Genomic DNA, 27,864 nt, shown 5'->3' with positions numbered 1-27,864 from the left:
ATATATATATATATATATATATATATATATGTAATATTTCACCCAAAAGCAGCAGAACACACATTCTTTTCAAGTTCACATGGAACATTCTCTAGATCACTTGCTAGGCCACAAAACAAGTCTCAGTAAATTGAAGAAAAGTAAAATCATATCAAGCATCTTTTCCAACCACAATGCTATGAGACTAGAAACCAAATACACAAAAAAAACTGTAAAAAACACAGCACAGAAGACTATACAATATGTTATTAAACAACCAATGGGTCACCAAAGAAATTAAAGAGGAAATCAAGATATACCTGGAGACCAATGAAAATGAATCCAAAATCTATGGGATACATCAAAAGCAGTTCTAAGAGGTAAGTTTATAGTGACAAGCCTACTTAAGGAAACAAGAAAAATCTCAAATAAACAACCTAACCTTATACCCTAAGGAAACTAGAAAAAGAAAAATAAAACCGAAAGTTGGTAAAGGAAAGGAATCATAAAGATCAGAGCAAAAATAAACTAGAGACTAAAAAGCAATAGAAAAGATCAATGAAACCAAGAGCTGATCTTTTTAAAAGATAAGCAAAGTGGATAAACCTTCAGCCGGACTCATCAAGGAAAAAAGAAAGGTACAAATAATTTTTTTAAAAATGAGAGAGAGAAGTTACAACAAACAACACAGAAATATAAAGGATCTTAAGAGACTACTATGAACAATTATACACCAAAAGAACCACCTGGAAGAAATGGAAAAATTTTAGGAATGTACACTCTCCTAAGACTGACCCAGAAATACATAGAAAATATGAACAGACCAATTACTAGTAATGAAATTGAATCAGTAATCATAAAACTCCCAACAAACAAAAGTCTAGGACCAGACAGCTTCACAGATGAAGTTGACCAAACATTTAGAGAAGAGTTAATACCTATCCTTCTCAAACTATTACAAAAAATAGCAGAGGAAGCAACACTTACGAATTCATTCTATGAGGCCAGTATCACCCTGATACCAAAAGCAGATGACCATAAAAGAAGACAATTACAGGCCAATATCACTGATGAACATACACACAAAAATCCTCAACAAAATATCAGCATACCAAATTCAACAATACATTACAAGGATCACACACCATGAGCAAGTGGGATTTATTCCAGGGATGCAAAGAACAATTTGGTATTTGCAAACCAATGTGATACACCACATTAACAAACTGAAGAAAAAAAGTCATATGATCATCTCAACAGAAGCAAAAAAAGCCTTTGACAAAATTCAACATTCATTTATGATAAAAATTCTCCACAAAATGGCTATAGCGGGAACATACCCCAATGTAATAAAGGCCATATATAACAGACCCACAGCTAACATCACATTGAATGATGAAAAACTGAAACAATTTCCTCTAAGATCAGGAATAAGACAAGGATGCCCATTCTGCCACTTTTATTCAACATGGTATTGGAAGTCCCAGCCACTGCAATCAGAGAAGAAAAAGAAATAAAAGGAATCCAAATTGGAAATGAAGAAAACTGTCACTGTTTGCAGATAACACCATACTATACATAGAAAATCCTAAAGACACCACCAAAAAGTTATGAGAACTCACCAATGAATTCAGTAAAGTTGCACGATACAAAATATACAAAATCTGTTGCATTTCTATAAACAACAAACTGTCAGAGAAATTTTAAAAACAATCCTGTTTATAATCGCATCAAAAAGAATAAAATACCTAGGAATAAATCTAACAAAGGAGGTAAAAGACTCGACTCAGAAAACTATAAGACAGTGATGAAGGAAACTGAAGATTAAACAAACAAATGGAAAAATATACCATTCTTGTGAATTAGAAGAATATTGTCAAAATAACCACACTACCCAAGGCAAACTACAGATTCAATGCAATAAAATCAAACTACCAATGGCATTTTTCACAGAACTAGAACAAATAATTCTAAAATTCATTAGGAAACACAAAACAGCCAGAAAAGCCAAAACAATCTTGAGAAAGGAGAACAAAGCTAGGTATCATACTCCCTGATTTCAAACTATGCTAAAAACTACAGTAATCAACACAGTATGGTAGTGGCACAAAAACATACACACAGATCAATGGAACAGAATAGACAGCCCAGATAAACCTATGCTTTTATGGTCAATTAATCTATGCCAAAAGAGGTAAGACTATATTGTACAATGAAGAAAAGACTGGCGTTGGGAAAAGTGGACAGCTACATGGAAAAGAATGAAACTGGACCACTTTTTCATACTATATACAAAATTAAACTGAAAATGGATTAAAGACTTAAATGTAAGACCTGAGACCATGAAAGTCCTAGAGGTAAACACAGGCAGGAAACTTTGACATCGGTTTTAGTAATATTTTTGGGGTCTGTTCCCTCAGGTAAAGACAACCAAAGCAAAAATAAACAAATGGGACCACATCAAACTAAAAAGATTTTGCATAGCAAAGGAAACCCTCAACAAAATGTAAAGGCAACCTACTGAATGGGAAAGGATATTTCCAAATTATATATCTGGAAAGAGGTTAATATCCAAAATGTATAAAGAACTCAATATCCAACAAACAAACAAACAAACAAAGAATGGAATTAAAAACTGGGCAGAGGATCTGAAGAGCCATTTTCCCAAAAGGGACATACAGATTGCCAACAGACACACGGAAAGATGCTCCAAATCACTAATCATCAGGGAAATGCGAGTCAAAACCACAATGAAATATCACCTCACACCTGTCAGAATGACTACAACGAAAGGGACAAGAGATATCAAGTGTTGGCAACGATGTGTAAAAGGGGGAACACTCATGCACTGTTGGTGGGAATGTAAATTGGTGCAGCCATTGTGGAAAACAGTATGGCGCTTCCTCAAAAATTAAACATAGAACTACCATTTGATCCAGCAATTCCACTTCTGGGTATTTTTTACCCGAAGAAAACAAAAACACTAATTCAAAAATATATATATGCACCCTTATGTCCACTGCAGCATTACTGACAACAGCCAAGATATGGAAACAACCTAAGTGTCCTAGATGAATGAATAAGATGTGGTACACACACACACACACACACACACACAGTTACATACAATGGAATTCTTACTCAACCACAAACAAGAATGAAATCTTGCCATTTGTGACAGCAGGGATGGACCTAGAGGGTATTACAGTAAGTGAAACAAATCAGACAGAGATAGACAAATACTATATGATTTCACTTATATCTGGAATCTAAAAAACAAATGAACAAACATAATTAAACAGAAACAGAATTATAGATACAGAGAATAAACAAGTGGTTCTCACAGGGGAGGGGGTTGGGGTGATGAGAGACATAGGTGAGGGAGATTAAGAGGTACAAACTTCCAGTCACAAAGTAAATGAGTCATGGTTATATTATGAAATGTACAATGTGGGGAATACAATCACACAATTATAATTATGTAATATCTTTGTATGTTGACATATTGTAACTAGACTTATCCTAGTGAACATTTTGAAATATGTAGAAATGTTGAATCATATGTTGTGCTCCAAGAGCTAACAAAGTATTGTAGGTCAATTATATTTCAAAAACAAACAAACAAATTCTTAGAAAAAGAGATCAGATTTGTGGCTACCAGAAGCAGGGAGTAGGGGGAGGGAGACTGGATAAAGGTAGTCAAAAGGCGTAAATTTCCAGTTTAAGTAAGTACTAGGGGTATAATGTGCGACATGATATATATAAAGAACACTGCTCTGTGCTATATATACAAGTTGTGAAGAGAGTAAATCCTAAGAGTTCTCATAGTAAAAAAAAAATTTTTTTTGTTTAATTTTTTATCTATATGAGATGATGAATGTTTACGATCTTATTGTGGTATTCATTTCATGATGTATGTAAGTCAAATCATTATGCTCTACACCTTAAACTTAGTCCTGTTATGTCAATTATATCTCAATAAAACTGGAAGAAAATAAATAAATGAACCATGGAAATAGGGAAAAAGTTGTTTTTCACTATTAAGGAAATAAAAATGAAGTCACAAAATAGGAGGAAAAGTCATATTTGATAAAAGAATTATATCCATAATAAAAAACACAACTCAATAAGATGACAACTAACCCAAGTAAAAAAAAAAAAAAAGTGTGCAGAGCTTCCCTGGTGGCGGAGTGGTTGAGGGTCCCCGCCTGATGATGCAGAGGACACGGGTTCGTGCCCTGATCCGGGAAGATCCCACATTCCGCGGAGCGGCTGGGCCCGTGAGCCATGGTCGCTGAGCCTGCGCGTCTGGAGCCTGTGCTCCACAATGGGAGAGGCCAAAACAGTGAGAGGCCCGTGTACCGCAAAAAAAAAAAAAAAAGAGGAAAGTGTATAACAACGATTATAAAAAACTAACAGAAAAATCCTTTGATTATATAAACAAAATAAAAAGTCCCTCCTGAGGAAATATAAAATAAAAGATATGGTTTTTTACTTCAAAAAAACAAAAACAAAAGGACAAAAATACAAGGTTGGAAAACAACAAAGAAAAGAAAATGCTAGAAAAATTAAGTTACTGCTTACTCTTCGTCTGGGCTGGGGGAAGCCATCTCTGTGTCGTCTTCTTGTTCGGGAACGTGCCTGGATTCCCTGTCCTTTATTCAGTGGGTCAAAGGATTCTATGATATCCAAGAGAAAGCATAATGTGAGATAAATCACTCACAGACTTAAATAAACACTTAGGGCGAAGGAGGAAATATCAGGTAATCATCACTATATTCATTATTTTGTTTATGATAAAACATGGACTTTACTTATATACATAAGAAAACAAGGAGATACAGCATGTATAAAAACTTTATTATCTTGCAAAAAAAAAAAAAACGGGGGGGCTTCCCTGTTGGTGCAGTGGTTGAGAGTCCGCCTGCCAATGCAGGGGACACGGGTTCGTGCCCCGGGCCGGGACGATCCGCAGAGCGGCTGGGCCCGTGAGCCATGGCCGCTGAGCCTGCACGTCCGGAGCCTGTGCTCCGCAACAGGAGAGGCCACAACAGTGAGGGGCCCGTGTACCGCAAAAAAAACCCCAAAACTTTATTAACGATCAAGAAAACCCCCTATATGATTACTGTGGGAAACTTAAAAACAACAACAACAAAAACAAATTAACCCCTTATAAAGAATAATATGGTATGAATTAATACCTTCAAAGGCAGGGACCGTTTGTGCCCTAGGTAGTTATCATACATTATAACTGCTTCATTATGCCAATTCAGAGTTGTGCGCATCTTCTAATAAAGGACTTTGAACAGACAGGTTACACTGCACAAACCTGATGGAAAATCTGCTTCCAGATCCTGTTCAGTTTCCCCTTTTGAGAACTGCTTCACTTCTAAATCAGCCTCTTGCACAGTATTTGACTTTAAGGCATAATGATTTAATTCTTCCTCCCAGCTATGTGGAGTAGATACTGCCTCTGATTCAAGGTCACCACTGTAAGTACTTCCTTGGTCTGAAATATACAGAAAAACAAACAAGCCCTCAAAATGAGATAATACACTTGACATACTCAGAAACCTCTCTGAAACCCTAAATACCAAAAAGTCAGGTATGGTTGCTGGACAATTCCATAGGTACACTCAAGAATGAAGTAACTTGTTCACCAATATCACAGAACTAGATTTATATTCTTGGTACACACTTCAGAGCATTATTTCAATTAATCCTTAAAACCAATATCTGAGGTAGCTTTTATTAGTCTCTTTACAAATTAGCACAAAATCATACATGTCTGATGCCTCCTGCAAACAGCTAAAATTGCAAATACTAAATCCAAGGATGCTAATACTTTATGGGTTTGTATCACTAACAGAGGATAATATTTCTAAGATTCAAAATAAATTTACAATTACAAACCTTTTTCAAATATCTTGGTGTCTAGAAAGAGCTCCTGTTCAGAAGTTTGGGATCCTAAAGAAAAAGAAAAGCACATAATAAGTCAATTTATATGTATACAAAAAACAAACTGCATCTCAAATGAAATGACTGCACTAGGGAGGTTCTACGTAAATAGTCTTTATATGCAGAAAAGAATGGTTCATTAATAAAAGTCAGGCATTAGTGATAAATACAGTTAAATTACAATTGATAACAGTGGCTACACTTCTAGATAGCAAGCGGTATGAAAGAAGTCATGGCAAGAGAGACCTTTATTTTGGATTCTGTGCTATCTGAAATTCTTTTTTTTTTTTTAACCACAACACACACACACACACACACACACACACACACAATACTGATTTACTCACAGGTTGACAAATCTGTTTTAAATTGCTTTTTCCTTCCCTAAATAAAATATGCTTTACCATGCAGTGGAAAGCCGACAAACTTAGAATATAAATACATGAGCAATCAGCACATGGAACTAAACAGAACAAAGTTCTATCAATTATAAACTACTGTAATTTTTTTTTTTAATGTTTTTGGGCCACACCATGCAGCATGTGGGATCTCGGTTCCCCGACCAGGAATCGAACAAGTGCCTTCTGCAGTGGAAGCACAGAGTCTTAACCACTGGACCGCCAGGGAAGTCCCTATATGACAAACTTATAATATAAATACATGAGCAATCAGCACATGGAACTAAACAGAACAAAGTTCTATCAATTATAAACTACTGTAATTTTTTTTTTTAATGTTTTTGGGCCACACCATGCAGCATGTGGGATCTCGGTTCCCCGACCAGGAATCGAACAAGTGCCTTCTGCAGTGGAAGCACAGAGTCTTAACCACTGGACCGCCAGGGAAGTCCCTATAAACTACTTTAAAAGTAAAGAGTTTAGGGAATTCTCTGGCTGTCCAGTGGTTAGGACCCGGAGCTTTCACTGCTGGGGTCCAGGTTCAATACCTGGTCAGAGAACTAAGATCCCACAAGCTGCACAATGTGGCCAAGAAAAAACAAAAGAAAAAAAAAAAAAAGGAAGAAGAAAAAAAGTAAAGTGTTTAAAGATTCAAAGTATTAAAAAAAAAAGATTTTTTAAAAAACCAAGGAAAATTGTCTCTTTTCCCTGAAATCAAAGATAAATGAGCCAGATCCTTTTAGTTGGAATTAATTTCTCCCCCCTTTATATTTCTAAACCATTTGATTTTACTTACACTATGATGATTAAAACTATCTGTCTTGAAGCTCAGTCTAAAGTTTTTCTGTTTGACTGAACTGTAGGCAAAGTCAAAGTCACAATATTTGTATAGAGGAAACATTTGATAAATGCTGACTATTAATGTGAATGGAGAAGCCAACTTAGAATGAGGTTTCTCATCAGGAATTGCTGGAACTTGCAAAACAAGTATCAGAAATTAGAAGATCAAGCATAGGTGCAGTACTCTTTTTATTTATTTATTTACTTACTTACTTTACTTACTTACTTATTTATTTATTTTTGGCTGCGATGGGTCTTCATTGCTGTGCGTGGGCTTTCTCTAGTTGCGGCCAGCAGGAGCTACTCTTTGTTGTGGTGCACGGGATTCTTGTTGCAGTGGCTTCTCTTGTTGCAGAGTGCAGGCTTCAGTAGTTGTGGCTTGCAGGTTCTAGAGCGCAGACTCAGTAGTTGTGGTGCATGGGTTTAGTTGCTCTGCGGCATGTGGGATTTTCATGGACCAGGGCTCGAACCCGTGTCCCCTGCATTGGCAGGCGGATTCTTAACCACTGTGCCACCAGGGAAGCTCAAGGGCAATATTCCAACACTTTAAAATCCACATATAAATGGGTCAGAATTGAGATTATACACTAAAGAGCAAAATGAGACCAGAAACTTTGGGATAATAACAAAAAGCTTTGTACCCATCTCTCAGAGTATATCTGATTTAAAAACGTACTGGCAACACAACAGAAAAGTTGACAGTAGTTTTTTCAAATGCTGTAGTGTTCAGAAAACCAGCTAGAATGTATTACGCAAAATCAGAACCCAGTGGCTAGCTTTATAAAAACCATCACAGAAAAAAAAAAATTGTCAGGAAAAAGTAATTTCTTGGTTCATCAATGATATATGAAAAGGCCACTGTGGGCTTCCCTGGTGGCACAGTGGTTAAGAATCTGCCTGCCAATGGAGGGGACACGAGTTCAAGCCCTGGTCTGGGAAGATCCCACATGCTGCAAAGCAACTAAACCCATGCACCACAACTACTGAGCCTGTGCTCTATAACCCGCGAGCCACAACTACTGAAGCCTGTGCACCTAGAGCCTGTGCTCTGGAACAAGAGAAGCCACTGCAGTGAGAAGCCCGCTCACCGCAACGAAGAGTAGCTCTTGCTCACCGCAACTAGAGAAAGCCCACGGTGCAGCAATGAAGACCCAATGCAGCCAAAAATAAAATAAGTTAAATAAATTAAAAAAAAATACGCCATTGCAAAAATTCACCTATACATTTCAACTCCCTTTAACACCATTTCCTTTATCTCTTCTTATATCCAAAAATCAAGGCAGTGCTAAATAAGGCTGGAAACCTTTCTGGAATTTATACTACTGAGTTCTGGTTAAAATCCTTTCTTTGGAGTCAGACAAACCTGGATCCAACTTCTGATTCCATTATTTCCTGATTTCATACCCATGGCAAGCCTATTTTCCAAAAGAGGAATCTAAAGTAAACAGTACCTCATTCATAGGGTTGTTGTGAAAATTAAATGAGGTGACGCACACAGTGCATTTAGGACAATGCCTAGAGTACGGCAAGCACATAAATGTTAATTACTGTTCATTATTCTACACTCATAAAATGGTATTTATCTATAGGCTATTTTGAACCAAATGGTTTTCCACCCTAAAATTCTTTTTACCTTCTACCAACATGCTGATTATTTTACAACAGTAATTTTTATCTGGGGACCATGGCTTTGACTGCAGGGGATAAAACTAGAACATGATCATGAAACATGGATTTATAAGTTATTTTTCTGGAATCATTAAGAACTAGAAACCGTATCGATTTCTTTCATAAACAGGATAGAGCTCCAGAGTTATCAAGTTTAACAAGCCCATAGACTTCATATTTAAAAACAAATAAAGCTTTTAGAAACTCCTTGACTGCCTAATACTTAAAATTACATGAGCTACCTAAAAATTTATAGGTGTGTTTTTCTTTTTTTACTTTAAAATTATACCAACCTCCCTGAGATAGAGTCTTCTCCTTCTCTTCATCTTCTGCAATCATTTCTGCCATCTCAAGGAGATCAGCTTCAAAAGGATGTGAGGGAAGTTTTTCCTTAATGTCTTCAATATTCTCAGTGACTTTATCTTCATTATCCATTGAGGATGGAATAAGCATAGGGACAGGCATCTGAAAGACCAAGGATAGACTGAAGAGTTTCTTGGTTGACCATCAAAACTATTATTTGTGAGATCATTTAAATATAAAAATTATTAATAAACAAATTCAAGATATTTCTATTGCTAATGGTTAAAATAGTCTTGCTAGTTTGTTTTTATAAGACTGCAGCCATTTAAATAGAAATTCAGTAAGTGCTTTTCTGGATACTTAACGTATCTCTGACTCATCTAAAAGAATAATTAAGTAATGAATTTTTGTTTTGTTTTTGACTATATTTCTTGCTTAATATTTTCACACAAGTGTTTCTCTTAAGAATTCAGTACCGAGAAAATATATATTTCCAATAAAAAATGAATACATTTTTCTTTAACGAAAAGTCAGAATCCTGTAAATCACAGTATTCCTCTTTTCATTCTTGCTACAATCTAGGATTCTAACATTCACACACTGTTTCTGATCTTTTTCTATGTTAGTGGTCTTTCGTGTTTAAAATGTTTTTAAAAAGCTAAATCATAACCTCCTCTGACAAGGCAGGGTACAAATAGAAGCAGTCCTTTATATATTCCATATATAAGTAATATAACAGTATGATTAACAGCCAACCAGAGTCAGGTATATTTTACCAACAAGTAAAAAGTACTTTTATGGAGCTGTCAAATCTTAATTGAGAAAAATGCATACTAAATTAGCCTTAATCTCTAAATGATTACTCACTGGAACTGGAATTCCAAATGGGACTGGGGCATACTGAGTATAAAGATGAAGAGGTATAGGTACGAACACTGGTACTGGAACTGGCACCACAATAACTTGGGGCTGAGTTGGAGTGTCTTCTAATGGAAGAAAAAAAAAGACCCCACAAAAAAACAAAGAGGGTTAGAAATGACATTTTAATTTAAAAAAAATTTTTAGGTATATGAAGACTTATAATTCAAAAGAAGTGTAATTTTAATTAAAAAAAATTTTTTAAAGCATGTGGGCATTTACAGTTCAAAAGAAGTATCTATGAGGGACTTCCCTGGTGGCACAGTGGATAAGACTGTGTGCTCCCAATGCAGGGGGCCCAGGTTTGATCCCTGGTCAGGAAACTAGATCCCACAAGCATGCTGCCACTAAGACCTGATGCAACCAAATAAATAAAATTAAATAAAAAAAAAAGAAGTATCTATGATACTAGGAATTCACAGAAAGGAGAAATAGCAAGGCTTGAGTATAACAGCACTAAAACAAGTGGGCAACACAATAATTATCAATGATACGAGGATAAGATGAATGAAGGATACAATTTGGATGGATGAATGGAACAGTTATCTTAGAAGAAAGGTATAGAAAACTTAACACGAATAAGTAGTGTATGTTAAAGAGGAGACTGAATAGGTAGAAGGGCCATTTTTGTGAGGCTATAATACACATTTAAAATCATTAGACAGTGGGGAACTACTACAGATTGGTTAGCACAAAGTAATGTGAGGAAAATGGCTTTAAAAAGATTAATTTGGCTGCCATCTTCACATGGAATAGAAAGTATACAATGTGGGAGGCAACTACAATATACAGAGCTAAGAAGATGAGGGCCTGAACTAGGGTGGTTATGATACCTGCAGGAAAATAAATAAGTATACACAGCAGAGGTTCTAAGATATTTTAAAAAAAAAGGAAACAGAACTTTGGGAACTAACTTAAACATGAGTAGGGAAAAAATGGGAAGGATGGAGGTAGAAATCATTCAATTACTTAACAACCATCTACAGAGTCTTTTCTGTAGGCCAGAAAAATATGTTAGATAACTGTAAAATCATTAATGTAAGAGAAAGGTAATGCTAGTAAAAAGAAGTGAAAAGCTGACAATTTGACTAGGGTTAGAAGTGGGAAATAATATGGGATCAATTTTACCATGGTGCAGTGGACATAAAAAAAAAGTTATCCGATTAGAGATGTCTGATAACCAAGCTACATAATGCTAAACTGTCACTATTTTGGGATTGACATGTACACATCGCTATATCTAAAACAGATAACGAGGACCTACTGTAAAAAAAAAAAAAAAGATAAATAAAAAAAAATATTTAAAAAAATGATTTTTTTATAAAGTCACTATTGATACAATAAAAATACAGGACTAAGTCATCTACAGCCCTGCTGTTCAACATGATCCGTGGATCAGCAGCACTGACATTACCCGGGAACTTAAAAGATGCAAAACCTCAGCACCACTAAATCAGAATCCACTTAGTAACATTCCCAAATAATTCACATGCATATTAATGTTTGAGAAGTACTGGCTTAGAGGATAACCTTCCAGATCTAAGAATCTAGGATTCCTTTCCACTTTAAAAATTCTGGTATTTTCAGATGGCAGCATGCCAGAGACCCAATTCTCTAGGGAAACAAGCAAAGTTGGTGAAAACCTAAAAAATAACCATTTAAATTCTTTGGAAATTGTCCTAAAGGTATACAGCAAATGGAGAAATATTTATTCAAGAAAATCTACTAAATACAGTAAGAACAGTAGGCATCTATGACTTCTGATCTTCTACCTGCTCCACACCCCTGCCTCAGCCAGCTAAAAATGATAGAAACTCCACTTTGGAATGGGTGAGACCAGAAAGAATGGGCTCCTCTTCCTTCAGCTCCCATCAAGGGTTACTGTATCTCACCAGGAGGGACAGGCCACCATCATTTCTTATCCCCTCTAACTCCAGGTTAAAGAGGTTAATTTCCTAGTGAGTACAGCTACCACCCACGAAGAGAAAACCTACTATAGGAATAGCAGGCCAAGAAAACTAAGGTACGAACTACCTTCACCCCAGATCACTTGTAGGGCAGAGATTCCATGCTAGGAGAGGCAAGTTGAGAAGATCAGAAGCTCACACCATGCCCATCATTCAGAAAAGTAGTAGCTCAAAGAGGGTAGAGGCAGTTCATAAGAAAAGAAAGCCCTAAAGCTCTCCCCAAAGGAGCTGACATTATTTGAAATAGAGTGTGGAAAAGTTCAAACCTAAGGGTGCTCTGGAAAACAATACTTCCTCTTAACTAAGACCCTGTTTATATAATTCCAAAGTCTATGCTTACCCATAATACTACACTATCATGAATAAGGAAATTAAATGAAGCATTCAGAGTATGGCATTATCAACTACCTTCTCTTTGCCATAACTTGTTAAGTTGATGAAAATACCTAACCCACAGGGATATCGTGAGAACTCAATTGGGCAGCGAATATAAGCAACCAAACACAACACCTATAAAATAGAAGGCACTTAATTAATGTAACCAGATCCCACATTACTTTCCCCTAGGAAAAATTAAATGAAGAAAGCACAAGGAATGCACCTGTCTGGCATTCTTTGTTTTGGGTATGTGGTTTGCAAGAAGTGGCCTTGGTCTGTGTGATGGGTTTGCACAATAAAGCTTTATTCTTCAAAAGTCTTGGAGGCTGGGAAGGTGGCAGTTTGAGGGCATCTGTTTGTGTACTTGCCTAGTAAAAAAAAATAAGTCAGAAACCAAAAGCTTATCATTAATTACAAGAAACATTATAAATATTATATTTCAAAATATAATTTCAAAAGAAATACTGTATTGGAATTACTTGGAAGACACAGAATATAAATATTCAACTAAATATGTAAGGAATATAATATTCTTAAAATATCAATAGCAATAAAGGAATATTTTGATAACTATATACTGACCCTGAATGTATCTAATTACCCATTCTGTTTACCAAGAAAAATGCTGTTTGTATTGTGATATACTGTTGATCAGTAACAATGGTGGGGCTTCCCTGGTGGCGCAGTGGTTGGGGGTCCGCCTGCCGATGCAGGGGACACGGATTCGTGCCCCGGTCCGGGGGGAGCCCGTGGGCCATGGCCACTGAGCCTGCGCGTCCGGAGCCTGTGCTCCGCAGCGGGAGGGGCCGCGGCAGTGGGAGGCCCGCGAACCGCAAAAAAAAAAATAATAGTAACAATGGTGGTTGAGCTTAAAATGAGAACTGTTGTTTCTTGACTGAGTTAAGTCTTAAAAGAATTAGTTTCAGGCTTCCCTGGTGGCGCAGTGGTTGGGAGTCCGCCTGCCGATGCAGGGGACACGGGTTTGTGCCCCAATCCAGGAAAATCCCACATGCCGCGGAGCAGCTGGGCCCGTGAGCCATGGCCGCTGAGCCTGCGCGTTCGGAGCCCGTGCTCCGCAACGGGCGAGGCCACAACAGTGAGAGGCCCGCGTACCGCAAAAAAAAAAAAAAAAATTAGTTTCAAGGTAACTAGAAGTAATAGGATCACTTATGATCATTTAAGTAACCTGAAAAAAGATGACATGAAAATTATCCCAGAGACCAGGAAACACTTTAAAAATGCCACTGTTCTAGTCATAAGTTTTTCTCATTATTTATTTTTTTCTTTTTTTAAGAGACAAAGCACAAAAATATTGAATTTTTTTTTAAAAAAAGAAATGCTTATTTATAGCATAATCTACACTGAGTGGGAAATAAACTATATTTTATAAGTACTTTATTTACAGTCTGACTACGTTACAAAATGCCCCCCAAACCTTTTATGCCTGAATTCTGTACAATTTACTTTAATTCTGTACAATTAAAAAATAACAAAAACAAAAACCTTCAGTAACTATTATATAGTTACTATGATAGAGATACCAAGCATTCAAAGAAATTAAAGTACATAAAAGACCTAACTAAATAACCAGAAAATCCTGTTCCTGAACTCATGCAATTTGTTTTATATAACAAAAAATAAAGGAGGGCAAATCAGCTTAGACATATTCATACTGCATAAAAAGGGAAAAGACAGTGGCAATACCAATAAAAATAATAAAACTTACATCCCCAATGATTTTCGCTGTTACTGTTGGAACTGCACCTGATATAAATAAAAACATATAATGTAGGATCTTGTTATTTAAACATTAGTATTAAAAGCTGATATTTGGAAAAAACACACAAAGTTTCATAATAAAAACATGTATTATCTTACTTTGATTCAGGGGAAGAGTAACACCTAAAGCCTAATATGAGAAAAAGAGATCTGGAAGCTACAAAAACAGTTTAATGCCATAGCAGCACATAGTGAGCCACCATTCCTAATATGAATGTGACAAACACATGAAAATGAACACTGACCAAAAAAAGTAGAGAAGCCTTATATTCAACCTCAAAAAGCCTAGATAAATGCTTTCAAATCAAGTCATACCTTGTAAGACACTGTTAGAATTCACTGTGGGCTGAGCAGCAGGAGCACTTGCTAATGATACTACATTAGCTATAACTGGAGTTGAATCTTTTCTGTGAGATGGGGGCCCTGATGAAGCAGCTGGCACCATGGAAACACTTCCTGATTAAAATAAACAAAAATAAGAAAATCTCATGTAATTTATATGCACATACACAGAACCAACATTTCAAGGAGGTTAACCAATGCTTTTAGGTTAGAGTAAATTCTGTTGGAGCCAAGTGTCACTTCAGGATTAACTGGATTTTTTTCTGTTTTTTAATTAGTGAACCTTGAAAGTATTCCATGTACTTTCTCTTGCGTAACTATGCATGTGGTATATTTAAAAGGCTATGTGATTTAGATTCTATGTTCTTTCTCTCAAATCCTTTTCTAAGGAAGTCAAGATGTATGTCTTCAATTACAAAACATTAACTGCTATTCTTCCCCATAAAGTTCTTACAGAGTTTATTTGACTCAACATGCTCAGGGAAAACTAAAAGAACTCGTTTTTACAGGGCATTAATCTAAGGTGTTAAACAAAAAGAGATCTAAATGTTAATGTCATTTGAATAGAATGAAATTTACGTTTCATGAAATTATTGACAACTACTTAATGTTCTCAACTTGTAGAACAGTAGTTAGTCCCTGGCATTGACCAAAGACTAAAGTTTAATTTTACCTGCATTATTTTGTGAAGGTGGATCACACATACTTTGCTGATTACAGAACATCAAGATACAAAGCAGGTTACAGAAATGTTTCATTTCTCCCCGCCATTTCAAGGACTCACTGAGCTTACCCTGTCGCTTACAACCATCACATTTGGCCATCTGAAAAAGAAACAGAAGATAGTAAAGAAGTAAAAAACAAACTGTCTATGGTCTGATGGAATAAAAGCAGGCCACAGGTAACAAGTGAAGAAATTTACTTGGAATTTAGATCACAAAAATGAAGGTTAACTATCCTGGGGGGAGGGGCAATATAGAGGTAGGGGACTAAGAGGTACAAACAATTATGTATAAAATAAGTTATAAGGATATATTGTACAACACAGGGAATACAGTCAATATTTTATAATAACTATAAATGAAGTATAACCTTTAAATCATGTGAATCACTATATTGTACACCTGTTAGCTTATATAATATCATACCTCAACTATAATTCAGTTTCTTAAAAAATGAAGGTTACGATCCTAAATTTGGAAATAATTACTTACCTATCAACTATTTTGTACATTAAAAAAGGCCACATTATAGAGATGGCAATAAATAGTAATTTTAAAATAAGTGAAATGGATATAAACCGATCTTCCTTAAAGACATCCGAACACAATTCATTTTAGTTAATAAATGAATATAATTTTAAATATTTTAATGTTTTAAGACTGATATGTCTTCTACAAGGAAATTAAAAACAAATGTAACTTCAGTGACATTAAAGTCTTTTTAAAATCTTATATTAATACTAGAGGAGAACAGAATACATTTAATACTTAAAAGTTTTAAATCATTAATTGCCCTTCACACTATTTGAAAGAAAAAAAGAAGGGAAAAATATGCCCTGACTTGAAAAACCCAGGAATGTGAATGATATTTACCTGATAGAACAGAACTGTATATTTGGACATGCACTCTTCACAACAAAACTCTTCTACTTTCCCCCCTAAATTATTCTGTACCAATTTGGGAGATGTCTGTAAACAATAACTGCACATTTTACAGTGATTTCCCCAGCGTTTTGCCAAGTCATGTTTATAAAGCAATTTGCAACCTAAAAAAATCAGAGAAGATAAAATTAACATTAGGGAGAAATAATAAGTATCTACATCTTTAATTTAAATGTCCTACAACAAAGTTTGCCCATTTGGGTTCTCACCAATTAGTAGATCAAGAGATCAATTTAGAGGATTAATACTATCATTTTCCGTTTTTAAACGAAGTAAGACAGCAGAGCAAATATTACAGTGCATCGTATACGGTAAAAGTCAGTTTTCTTTCATGAAACTTTTGTTTTATTTGGGTATGTGAACATACACTGGGTCACAATGTAAAATGTATGTCTTGTTTGTGTCGTGGTCAAAAGGTTTGAAAGCCACTAGCCTAGGAGGCTAATCCTGCATGGTTTTAGAGTAAAACAAAACATTCTAACCTTATAGTCATCTAAATAAGGAAGACACTGATTCACATATTCAGATCATTTATATTCAGAAACATAATGGATGTTTAAAACAATAAAAGTATTATCTTAGGATGCTACCAAAACTTAAGCAGTTCCCTTTAGAAATAAATACAAGAACTAAAGGATCCCTATCAACCTAATAACTAACATTAAATGTTTTTCACATCACCACCATTTTTTGCTATACACATTGAGGAGATTTTTCTTCATTTTAACATCTATATAATACGAAGAATTAGATCAGAAAAGAGAGAACCAAGTATAAACAAAACAAAAAGGTTTTGGTGTTATACACAAAAGATAAAATAAACTTACACAGTGACAGCTTAAATCATCAACTACTTTTGAAACAACAAACATGCTCAGTAGGTAAGATAATCTTCTATCTTTACCTTCACTACAGAATGACTTGTCAGCACCTGAGAATCGCACAGTCTCCTTTACAATTTTCTCAATTTTACAATATTCACACATTGCCATTACATTATTTATTTTCTTATATTCATCAGAACAATTTTTGCCACAGAACTGAAACATTTTACCCTGCAAAGAAATAATCATTAAGTACTAATTAAACATTTGGTTTATCTTGTGGAAATCTTTATCCCTCTTATTTTCAAAACAAATAGTGTATTTCTGAAAGGTGAAAAGCCAGAAATAAGTTTACAGATAGACCAGTTTATACTCGAACCCTCTATCATGCTCCTTTACTCTACCTTATAATCAAGAAGTTCTGGTTTTGTGGCAAAGAGACGGTTACAGTGCTGACACTTGAGTTTTACAACACTTCGTGCAAACCCAACATGTTGGGATTGGGCAGCAAGACGCTGGAGACCAGCTGCAGCAGAGCTACTGATGGAGGTGGGAGAAACAGCAGAGGTGTTACCGCCTCCTGCTGACACTGTTGAACCTGTAGGGATGCTTACAATTACTTGGCCCTGAGACAAGGGCACCACTGAAGAGTTCATTCCTGCTGGTTTGTTGAACAAATTCTGAAAGAAGAAACAAACAAAAAGATCAATCTACTCATTTGTTCAAACAAGAAGGTACTGAATACCTACCTATGTCAAGCACAGTTCTAGGCACTTAACATACATTTGTGAAAAGGCAAACATCCCTGCCTTTGAGCAGCTTATAGCTGAATGGGGGGAGTGATATTTATATTAAAAAATGAAATAATTTAATAATATTCTTTAAAAATAATATCCCCCCAAGAGATAATCTAGGTAATAATAGTACCATTTAATTTCGCACAAGGCAATTAAATAACATGCCTCCAAAAATAGGATGGACCAAAGAACCCAAGTTTAAAAAGACTGAGGTAGAAATTTAGGCAATCCAGGCACTTAGCAACCACCTAATAAGTTTACTTTACTATCACAGGCAACTAACTGGAGAAAAGGAAGAGTCCTGAAGCCATACCTGGAAAGCTACCACACAACTGTAGCTGCAGAAGTTGCGAATACTTCCATCTGACATGGCTAGGTGATACTGAGGGATTGCTGAGGTTTTGCAACTGTTACACTGAACTTGTACACCTTAGCAAATCAAAATAAAAACTAATGAGTAATACAAATGTAAACAAATGTATGAGAAAATAAGTATTATATGATACATGAAAATTTAAGGGCCAAGTCAAGTTGCAGGAACTGAAATTAAACTTAGTTACCTCACATATAGACAAAAACTAACAACGTTAAAAATATTTCTGTTTATTTAAAGTTGTCACAGTCTATACCCTGAAACTAAAAAATAAATGAATCTTGAAATAAATCAGGTGTAGATAAAGAAAATACATTTTAAAAGCCATAAATTCTTTTGGTAAGAAAGAATGCACAAATAGGCAAGCAACTAAATAAACATAAAATAAGCAATCAAGATAATAGGTGATATTTTACAACACAGATCTGAAGTATTTTAAATTTGCATTAAAAATCAACTAAATTTGGACAAAACTCTGCACTATAACAACAAAGCAATAACCATAAGTTATTCAACTATTATATTTATAAAGTTTATGAAACCAGTATTACCTGCAGAAGTAACCATTTTAACTCTGTAAGCAGATAAGCAATTAACAGAACAGAAAAGCTCTGTCTTTCCCAAGCTACTGGTATTTTCAATCATTTCTGCTGAGGATCTCAATGATTTGCAAAGCGCACATGGTGTAATTTTGGCTGATTTCTATTAAGAGAATAAAATAACATTCATTTTTACCAAGTTACAAGTAAAAGCATAATTCTTTGAAGTATTTATACTTAACACTGTTGAAATATTTCAAATTAGTGGCTTCCAAACTTTTATGATTACAATCCTCAGTAAGAAATAAATTTTACAAAGTGACCCAGTAACACATACTTCTGAGGTTTTGTGTTTGTGCATTAAACATGTATGTATATAAAACTGAAAGGTTTTATAAAACAATATATATCATGATAACATGTGATGCACTTTGATATTTTTCCACTCTACTCTACTTCATTAAAAAATATGTTGGGCACAACCTAGCAATTAATTTTGGGATCTATTAATTTGTTATAGCTATAGTTTTAAACACACTATTTGAGCCTTCCCCCAAGATAAGGTTATGGGGTTAAGTACAAAATACTATGTATAAAATAAATAAGCTGCAAGAATATATTGTACAAAACCTCCAAACAAACAAAAAAACCCACTATTTAAAAAATTACACAACAGGGACTTCATGCTCTTACACTATTCAAAGAATTGGAAGAACTTCCCACAAAAGGTGCTATATATAGCAATGAAATGTGAATCCAAGGAAATTAATAAACTTACTAGAAAATTCACACTCAAATATTCTACCACTAATAATAACAAAGCACAGGGACTTCCCTGATGGTCCAGTGGTTAAGACTCCGCGTTTCCACTTCAGGGGGCGAGGGTTCGATCCCTGGTCAGGGAACTAAGATCCCGCATGCCGCGTGGTGCAGCCAAAACAAATAATAACAACAACAAAGCACACTCTAAGCAATAAAGTGGGAGGAAACTTTGCATATCCCAAGTGTCCAAATATAAGCAACGAAAGAGTCTGTTATCTTAAATTTCCACTCAGTGATTTAGTAGCAAATAATGCTAAATACTATTAACATGTCATACATTCAGGATAACTTATAAGGTATATCCAGCACCCATTAAGAGAATTTCAAGATCTCTATGTCCTCTTCAACGATAAGTCTGTTATACTTACTATTAAAATAAATACATATTCAAGTGAGCATATTCCTACATTCTGGAATCTCTTCTGTATCTCCAACCCTACTTCTCCTTTCCTCCTCCATCAGGACTGCAAACACAAACTTCATTTATAAGAATTAGGTCAAGAGTTATCTCTGAAACTATCAAGTAGAACTGACCTTGCTTCCACTGTGCCCCTCTACATCCCGTAACACTTCTATCGTAACATCTCTACACACTTGCATCTCCCCCAGGGGACATGTAACACCTCAAAACAGGAATCACATCTAATGTTTGTTGGATAAGTTTTATATAAGGAAGAAAAGAAAAGTAGCAGAAATGACCATCTTCAATGTTTCAGGTTCTATACTAGGTGCTTTCTCATTCTTACTTCACATAATCCTAAAAACATCCCAGTGACATTGCTAGTATATACCCATTTACAGATAAGAAAATGGACTCGGGGAGTTTAACTGCTTTCCCCAAGGTTAAATTCTATTTGAACAGAAAGTCTGGGAATCAAACCAAGATCTGCTTTACTTCTAAATCCACGTTCTTTCTCTAAACCACAGTACACACTAATATGTGAAAATTTTAATAGGTATTGGCTAAATTAAAAGTAATAAATTTAAAATTAAGATATTTCAAAATACTTCTCTTATGGAATGTATACCACCTTTCAATGGACTGAATCAAAGTAACTTTTAGAATGTGATACAATATCAGGAAAACTGTCCTTTGTACAAGAATAAAGCTAATGAAGATATTGGGTTTCCCCCCCTTTGAGAACAAAAACAAGGTGTTTCTAAGGAAGAAATAAATAGTAACTAACACTAATCCCTTTTAATGTGCTTGTATATTAACAAGAAATAAATTGAGACACTAGAACGTTTAAAATTACAAAATCATTGCAAAGTTTTAAGAACATTTAAGAGAAATTTCCAAATTAACATTATTAAATTCACCAATTTTGGTAAACTGTATGAAAATTTACTATTCTAAGATAAAGAATGATCAGCAAATGCAGTGAAACAGGAAGACACTGTAAAACTGAAAATGTAAAAGTTCTTACTATTCCTTTGGGTTTACCAATTTTAAAATTGAACTTTTGATCAAAATTTACTAACAAAATATAAATCTAGTATAAATAAAACTGCCAACATTGCTAATTATTGGAGAAATGCAAATCAAAACAAACCACAGTGAGGTACCACCTCATGCCAGTCAGAATGGCCATCATTAAAAAGTCTACAAATAACAAATGCCAGAGAGGGTGTGGAGAAAAGGGAACCCTCCTACACTGCTGGTAGGAATGTAAATTGGTGCAACCACTGTGGAAAACAGTATGGAGGTTCCTCAGAAAACTAAAAGTAGAATTACCACATGATACAGCAATCCCACTCCTGGGCATATATCCAAACAAAACTGTAATTCAAAAAGATACATGCACCCCTATGGTCACAGCAGCACTATTAACAATAGCCAAGACATGGAAACAACCTAAATGTCCATCAACAGATGAATGGATAAAGAAGATGTGGTACATATATACAATGGAATACTACTCAGCCATAAAAAAGAACGAAATAATGCCATTTGCAGCAACATGGATGCAGCTAGAGATTATCACGCTAAGTGAAGTAAGTCAAAAAGAGAAAGACAAATACCATATGATATCACTTATATGTGGAATCTAAAATCTGACACAAATGAACCTACCTATGAAACAGAAACAGAATGAGGGACATAGAGAATAGATTGGTGATTGCCAAGGGGAATGGGAGTGGGAGAGGGATGGATTGAGAGTTTGGGATTGGCAGAAGCAAAGATTAGAAGGTATACACCAAAATGATGGGACTGGGTAACTCTGAGAGATGCCTAATTTTTTCTTCTTTGTGCTTTTCTGCATTTTCAAAATCTTGTTCAAAAACATTAATCATATTTTAAATAAAATAATCCATACCCTAAAAACATGTATCGATATTTCAAATGCATTAAGAGAAATACAGTCTGCCCTCCATATCCCTGGGTCCCACATCTGCAGATTTAACCAAATGCAGATCGAAAATATTCCAGGAAAAATATTCCAGAAAATTCCAAAAAGGAAAAGAATTTGCTGTACACTGGCAACTATTTACATGGCATTTACATTGTATTAGGTATTATAAATAATCTAGAGATGATTTAAAGTATGCAGGAGAATGTGTGTAGGTTATATACAATTACTACACCATTTTATATAAGGGACTTGAGCACTCTCAGATTTTGATATCCTCAGGGTTCCTGGAACCAATTCCCCATGGATACTGAGGTACAACTGTATATGGTACTTATAAAACTCTATAACAAGAGTTTTTTAACACACGTGCATTTGAAAAATACTATTTACAAGCAAAAAATATTAATTAAGCTAATAACAAGAAATTAATATTTTTGTGACATTTTCATAAATAATTTCTATCAAAAAAATTCAATGCTTCTGAAAGGAACAAAGACGTCAGGATTAAATATGGTCATGTACCTGCTTATATGCTGTGACACACGTGGAACTACAAAACTTCTTAGCCTGTCCCTCTATCTGGAGCATGTGGCATTGTCCAGAGCCACTGTAGCAGTAACCCCCACAGTTTTCACAACAGTTCATGGTGAGGTTGTTAGCAGAGCGAAACTTAGAAAAGCAGGCATCACTGCAAAGTTTATGTACCACATTCTGGTAATTAACTTCATGTCGAATCTAGGAATTATAAAGTAATAACTTAGAAACAACAAGCGAAGACCATCAAAAGCTGTCCTTTAAGCACAAATATCAGACTCCTTCCCCCACTAAAGTAAAAAGATAACTTACAACAGCATTCTTCTGACACATGCTGCATTTGGTTGAAATGCTATTCGTATTTATGGTAACAACAGGTTTTCTTTTCAGTTCATATGTTGACAAACATGACTGACTACAAAAATCTTTACTAGTGGTGGTATTTTCAAACTGGGCACTGATCACATCCTTTGGATTTAAAATGTCTCTAAAAATGACAACAAAGATAAAATAAGCCATAGTATAATTCATTTTTTTCCTTTTTGTCAACTAAAAATATCAAATAAAACAAAGGCAATTAAAAGTGTAGGGAAAGGGCATTGGTATTTACATCTGAAAACCTGGGTTTTCTTGAATAAAGTGGTAAATCACTTTGATCCTCAACCTCCGTTGTATAAAATGAAACTAATACACGGCTTAGTTCATAGAACTATTGTGAGGATTAGTATACTATGTCTCAAGATTAAAAAGATATACATCAAACATTTATCATTCACTATCTCTAGTAGGTAGGATTATAGAAGATGTTCATTTTCTTCCTTAGGCTCTCCTATATGTTCAAAAATACTCTTTAACATTACACTTGAAAAATTTTAAAGCCACTATCTTTTAAAAGTAGGAATACATTTCAAACTACACAGTGCATATTCTAGCATGACTATATAAAATTGAACATTTCCAGATCTAAATAATTCAATTTGTAAGCATTAGCAGTAAAAGACAATGAAGATTAAAACCCTAAGGATTAAGACTCCCTACCACTCCACCCCTTATCCCACTCCCAAATTACTCTTCCTACATAGTAGTTTATCGCTTAAGTACAAACCATTTTAAAAACCAATTTTAAAAATACCTTGATGGAATTCTGTAAACAATGTCTCTCTCCCATGAGTATACACTCACATAATATTTAGTAAATAAACTGTTATATTCACTCTTACATTTTAAACAGATTATACTAATATAGCACTTTTTAGAAAAGATGACTCTGCTTCAAAAAAAAGATAATAGTAAATATAATGGGACTCATCACAAGGAGCACCTGATATTGTACTATGCTGTAATACACAACATCACACCTCATCTTCAATACCTAGTAGCTTGAGAGTGCTCTATTACCTGCATTTTTTTTTTTTTTTTTGGCCTTTCCAGCTACTTTTTATTGGGTTTTAATCTATTTCATTTATAAGGGTATTTAATGAGCAGTTACCTTGAGCCAGGGACCAGCCCAGCCCTATGTCAAGATATGGTACAAGCCCTCAAGGAGCTCACAGTATACTGGGACAAATAGACAAATGATATATAAAATACCATAAAAGAAGCATTCTTAATATAAAAAAGTAAAATAATTTTGAAAAATGTATTTATATACATAAAATGTACTACAGAAATAGAAATGAAGAAACAATTATTTCAGACAAGATGTGACATGAAAAGCTACCCAAAAGGTGGTATTTTAGCTGGACCTTAAATAGATGTTTTCTAGAAGGCTAAGGAGATAAAAGTTGGAGAACAGCGTGGATCAAGGCAATAGAATCATAAAAGTAGCTACTTCTCACTACTCTCAGTATGCTTAACATCCAACTGCATTACATTTTATTGTAACAGATTACATCTTATCAGAATGAGAAGGAGCAATCTCATTTCAGATAGTAAAGATTCAGATGGTACAGATAATCCTGAAACAGTTACCTCTCTTACTGCCATTATTATCAAGAAAACTGATCTTTCTAACAGTATTAACAAAAGTACCCTCCAAGTTACCTCTTTTAAAGTGTAGGATTTGAAACTGATTTTTTTAAAACAAATTGTTAGGTCCCTATTACTAATGAAATCTAAAAATTAAATGATGATTAGCCAAAACATATTCAGAGTTTAGGTTAAATTCAAGATGCTAAGAGATTTGGTTAATAAAAGACTCACAAAAATAAAACTGCTACTCCAAACAGCTAAGGAGTTTCTTTCAACCTAAGTGCTGCTGCTATATTTCTAGTGGTCTACAAAAACAGCAGTAGTTATCAGGAAGGAAATCTTTTCTATCTCCACCTATTCAAATTAAAGTAAAAATCCTTCTATATTACAGGGACTGACTTACAAATTAAACCTGTTCAATGCATGGACTATCTAGAGGGGAAAATGCATGTGCCAGAACTACCCAGCTATGTGACACTGAGCAAATCATTTAACTTCTTTGAATCTAACGTCCTTATATTTCAGGCACAATCCAAATCAATAATTTTATAATCAGATAAACCAGACTATCCCAAACTGCTGTAATGACTGTGTAAATAAGAGAGGAAAAAGGGAAGGAAAGGAAAAGTGGTGAAAAGGAGATGAAAGAGTAGTACAGAAAATGAAATGGAATACAAAGAAAAACAAGACTGATAAATGGTTGAGAACTGAGCAACAAGAGAAAAAGGTATTCTGTAAGAGAAGGGGGGAAAATTAAGAAAGACAGAAAATGAAAAAGAAAAGTTGAGGTGATAGGCAGGCAAGGAGTACCTGAAAGAAGAACAGAAAGGGGTGAATGGAAAAGAACAAGGGATAAAAAAAAGATAACACAGTAAGTGAATGAAACGGTAGAACAGTTAAAAGTCAAAGAATGACAGGTTAAAATTCATGGATAAGACCAAACATTACAAAAGAAGAACATTTAATCTTTAAAATAATTAAATTACATAAGATCAGACAGAGCTAAGATATGACATGCAGGTAAAAATGACCATCTCCAGATAAAGCAAGGCAAACACCAGAGACCAAAGAGATATAGTAAATTTAGATGAGAAGAACAACATGTATGGACAAGAATTAAAAAACACAGAAAGAAGGCACACATTTTAAAACTTCCATGAGTTTCCTATGGTCATTTTGAAATTCACTGTTAAATCTTTGCACTAAGTATCTATGACTATTATTATGAAAGGAGAAATACTGCTGAAATTTTAGAAAGCGCTGATCGCTAAAGTAAGAATTAAATAAAGAAACATAAAAGGAAGTTTTTATGTGAAATTATTTCATAGCAAAATAGGAAAAGAACAAAGAACCTTATAAAAATTATAATTTTCTAGTTGATTTGATCTTAGAAAGGATGAATATACTGGAATATAGAAATTAGATATCATCTATAAATACTCTTTTTTAAACATGTTTCATAATTCAAACAGAAGTCTATTTTTACTAAATTAAACTTGAAACATAAAGGGATACAAATATAACTTCTAGAACATCTTCTAACCATACTCAAATTTCTTTCAGAAGTTTCTTTCTATACTTTTTCCAATTGAATCAGAAGAGGGAGCATCTTTTCCCTTTCTAGACAGAGAAAGGGCAGCATCCATGTGAGGTACTCAAAGTACAAATATCGAAACTAATAAATCATGGTTTGAGTAGCTTAATAATAGAAGCCAAAATATTTCAGAACAAGAGCATTATTCATCTTTTTCTGACTTATTTAAACAGTGTCTAATGACCACATTGCAAAATTAGCCTAAGTTAGTTCATATTCCTCAAATATATCAGGATGATTTTATTAGTATCTAAGGTCATAATTTTTTGTTGTTAAACACTGAAATACAACCTCTGACATACTTGAGATACTGAGAAAATAAAAATACATACACTGGAATCCAATTAAAGTTAAGATGAAAAGTATTAAATGAATTCCAACTACCTAACAGAAAACATTACATAAACATTAAATATTTGTTGCATCTAAGCATCTATTGCCTACAGTTACAAGATAAAATATTGTGGTCATGTAATACCCCTAAATGGCATAGTTTTTGTTTTCTCAAGCATCGCAACTAACAAGGATAGTAAAGTACATTTCAAAAGCACCTCTTATTATATAAAAGGCACATTACTTAAAGTTAAAAGAAAGCTGAGAACCTAGCGTCCAGAAAGATTAAAAGCAGCAACAACATGTTCGTAGTAAACAATGTGATATTTCTCAAAAAACACAGAAAGGTAGAAAATTAAACAATACATAAATAAGAACAAAGTATCTTGAAAGAAAGAAAGCAAAGACGATAATTTAGAATTCTGCTATACTTTGAGCAACTTGAACAAGTTTTCTTAGTGGGAGGAGGCGGTGGGCGGGCAGGTGGAACTGTATATCCAGTGAGGCACAGTGTAGAGCAGAATAGCTGAGTAGACCCTTTCCTCTGATAAGCAGTTTGCCCCTTCTGGAGGATTTTTTTACAACCAGAACAGGAAACTCGAACAGCTGTGGCTGGAACTGAAGGAAGCATTTTATTCATGCCAGATGATGCCAGTGAAGGCTGAAAGCCAGTAGTCAACTGTGGAGCTTTAAAAAAAAAAAAAGTTTTACTTTTTACCATGAATTTTAAGTAGGCATCCTTTCTTTCTCTTCTAGAGCTAGTCTTGAAACCCAACACTAATTATGCAATACACAATTAAAGCCATTCTAAACTGCCTAGTTTACTAATATAAGTAGATACTTCCTCTCACTCATACTGGTCAGAATAAATAAACATGATTCATTCATTCAGTTCTGCTTCTTACCAAGAGGACTGCCACTGACTGAAAACACAGCACTAATTTTCAGTTCCCCTTCTTGAGTTTTTTGCTGTTGGCCATGACTATACTCCTTTTAAAAAGAAAAATAAATAAATATGTAAAGAAAAAATAAATACAATGTATCTAAAGAAATCCAGATATTCAAGACATTTTACTATGGCTATATAGGGGTGGAAAATGTTTACTACATTAACATTAATAAGTAATAGCAAGCAAACTATAATTACAATAAGGGTATAACATGTTTATACACGCTGAGAGTTGAGGTAAAAAATGACAGTAGCTATCTAGCCTATAGCACTACCAGATATTCACAAATTATTTTTTAAATTCTTAATATTATTACAGTATTTTAAGTTGCTGTTTATCTATTATAAAAGTAATACACACTTACTATACAAAATTTAGACAAGTAGAAATGAGAAAAAAATTCTAATCATATTTCCATTACCCCAAAACAACCACTGTTACTCTTTTGTTATATTTCTTTCCAGTCTTTTCCCCTGCCGTATGTGTTTCTTCACACAGCTATAATTATACTGAATATAGCATTCTTTTTTTTTTTTTTTTTTTTTTTTTTTATTTTTATTTTTTTAATAAATTCTTTTT

At 34.5% G+C, this 27,864-nt stretch overlaps 1 protein-coding gene across 3 annotated transcripts in view; it reads right to left on the bottom strand.

Annotated features, from left to right (window-relative positions):
• The window catches only part of ZMYM4 (zinc finger MYM-type containing 4), a 63,784-nt gene that overhangs the window by 26,500 nt on the left and 9,420 nt on the right, over nucleotides 1–27,864 (bottom strand). The window contains exons 4-21 of one of the 3 annotated variants that reach the window (XM_024738831.1): nucleotides 27,241–27,325; nucleotides 26,767–27,022; nucleotides 22,750–22,924; nucleotides 22,426–22,638; nucleotides 18,740–18,890; nucleotides 18,129–18,244; nucleotides 17,423–17,698; nucleotides 17,099–17,249; nucleotides 16,126–16,298; nucleotides 15,204–15,354; nucleotides 14,504–14,644; nucleotides 14,136–14,173; nucleotides 12,633–12,777; nucleotides 10,014–10,132; nucleotides 9,137–9,308; nucleotides 5,893–5,946; nucleotides 5,309–5,488; nucleotides 4,564–4,658 (exon numbers count right to left, since the gene is read on the bottom strand). In XM_024738831.1, the coding sequence (XP_024594599.1) occupies nucleotides 4,564–4,658; nucleotides 5,309–5,488; nucleotides 5,893–5,946; nucleotides 9,137–9,308; nucleotides 10,014–10,132; nucleotides 12,633–12,777; nucleotides 14,136–14,173; nucleotides 14,504–14,644; nucleotides 15,204–15,354; nucleotides 16,126–16,298; nucleotides 17,099–17,249; nucleotides 17,423–17,698; nucleotides 18,129–18,244; nucleotides 18,740–18,890; nucleotides 22,426–22,638; nucleotides 22,750–22,924; nucleotides 26,767–27,022; nucleotides 27,241–27,325 (2,691 nt within the window). The remainder of the gene's footprint in view (nucleotides 1–4,563; nucleotides 4,659–5,308; nucleotides 5,489–5,892; nucleotides 5,947–9,136; nucleotides 9,309–10,013; nucleotides 10,133–12,632; nucleotides 12,778–14,135; nucleotides 14,174–14,503; nucleotides 14,645–15,203; nucleotides 15,355–16,125; nucleotides 16,299–17,098; nucleotides 17,250–17,422; nucleotides 17,699–18,128; nucleotides 18,245–18,739; nucleotides 18,891–22,425; nucleotides 22,639–22,749; nucleotides 22,925–26,766; nucleotides 27,023–27,240; nucleotides 27,326–27,864) is intronic. The other 2 variants (XM_024738832.1, XM_024738833.1) reach the window with 2 other exon arrangements.

This window comes from Neophocaena asiaeorientalis, unplaced genomic scaffold (assembly GCF_003031525.2).
Source record: "Neophocaena asiaeorientalis asiaeorientalis breed wild unplaced genomic scaffold, Neophocaena_asiaeorientalis_V1.1 scaffold106, whole genome shotgun sequence".
Classification (NCBI taxonomy): Eukaryota; Metazoa; Chordata; class Mammalia; order Artiodactyla; family Phocoenidae; genus Neophocaena; species Neophocaena asiaeorientalis.
This window is presented reverse-complemented; position numbering and strand designations above follow the sequence as displayed.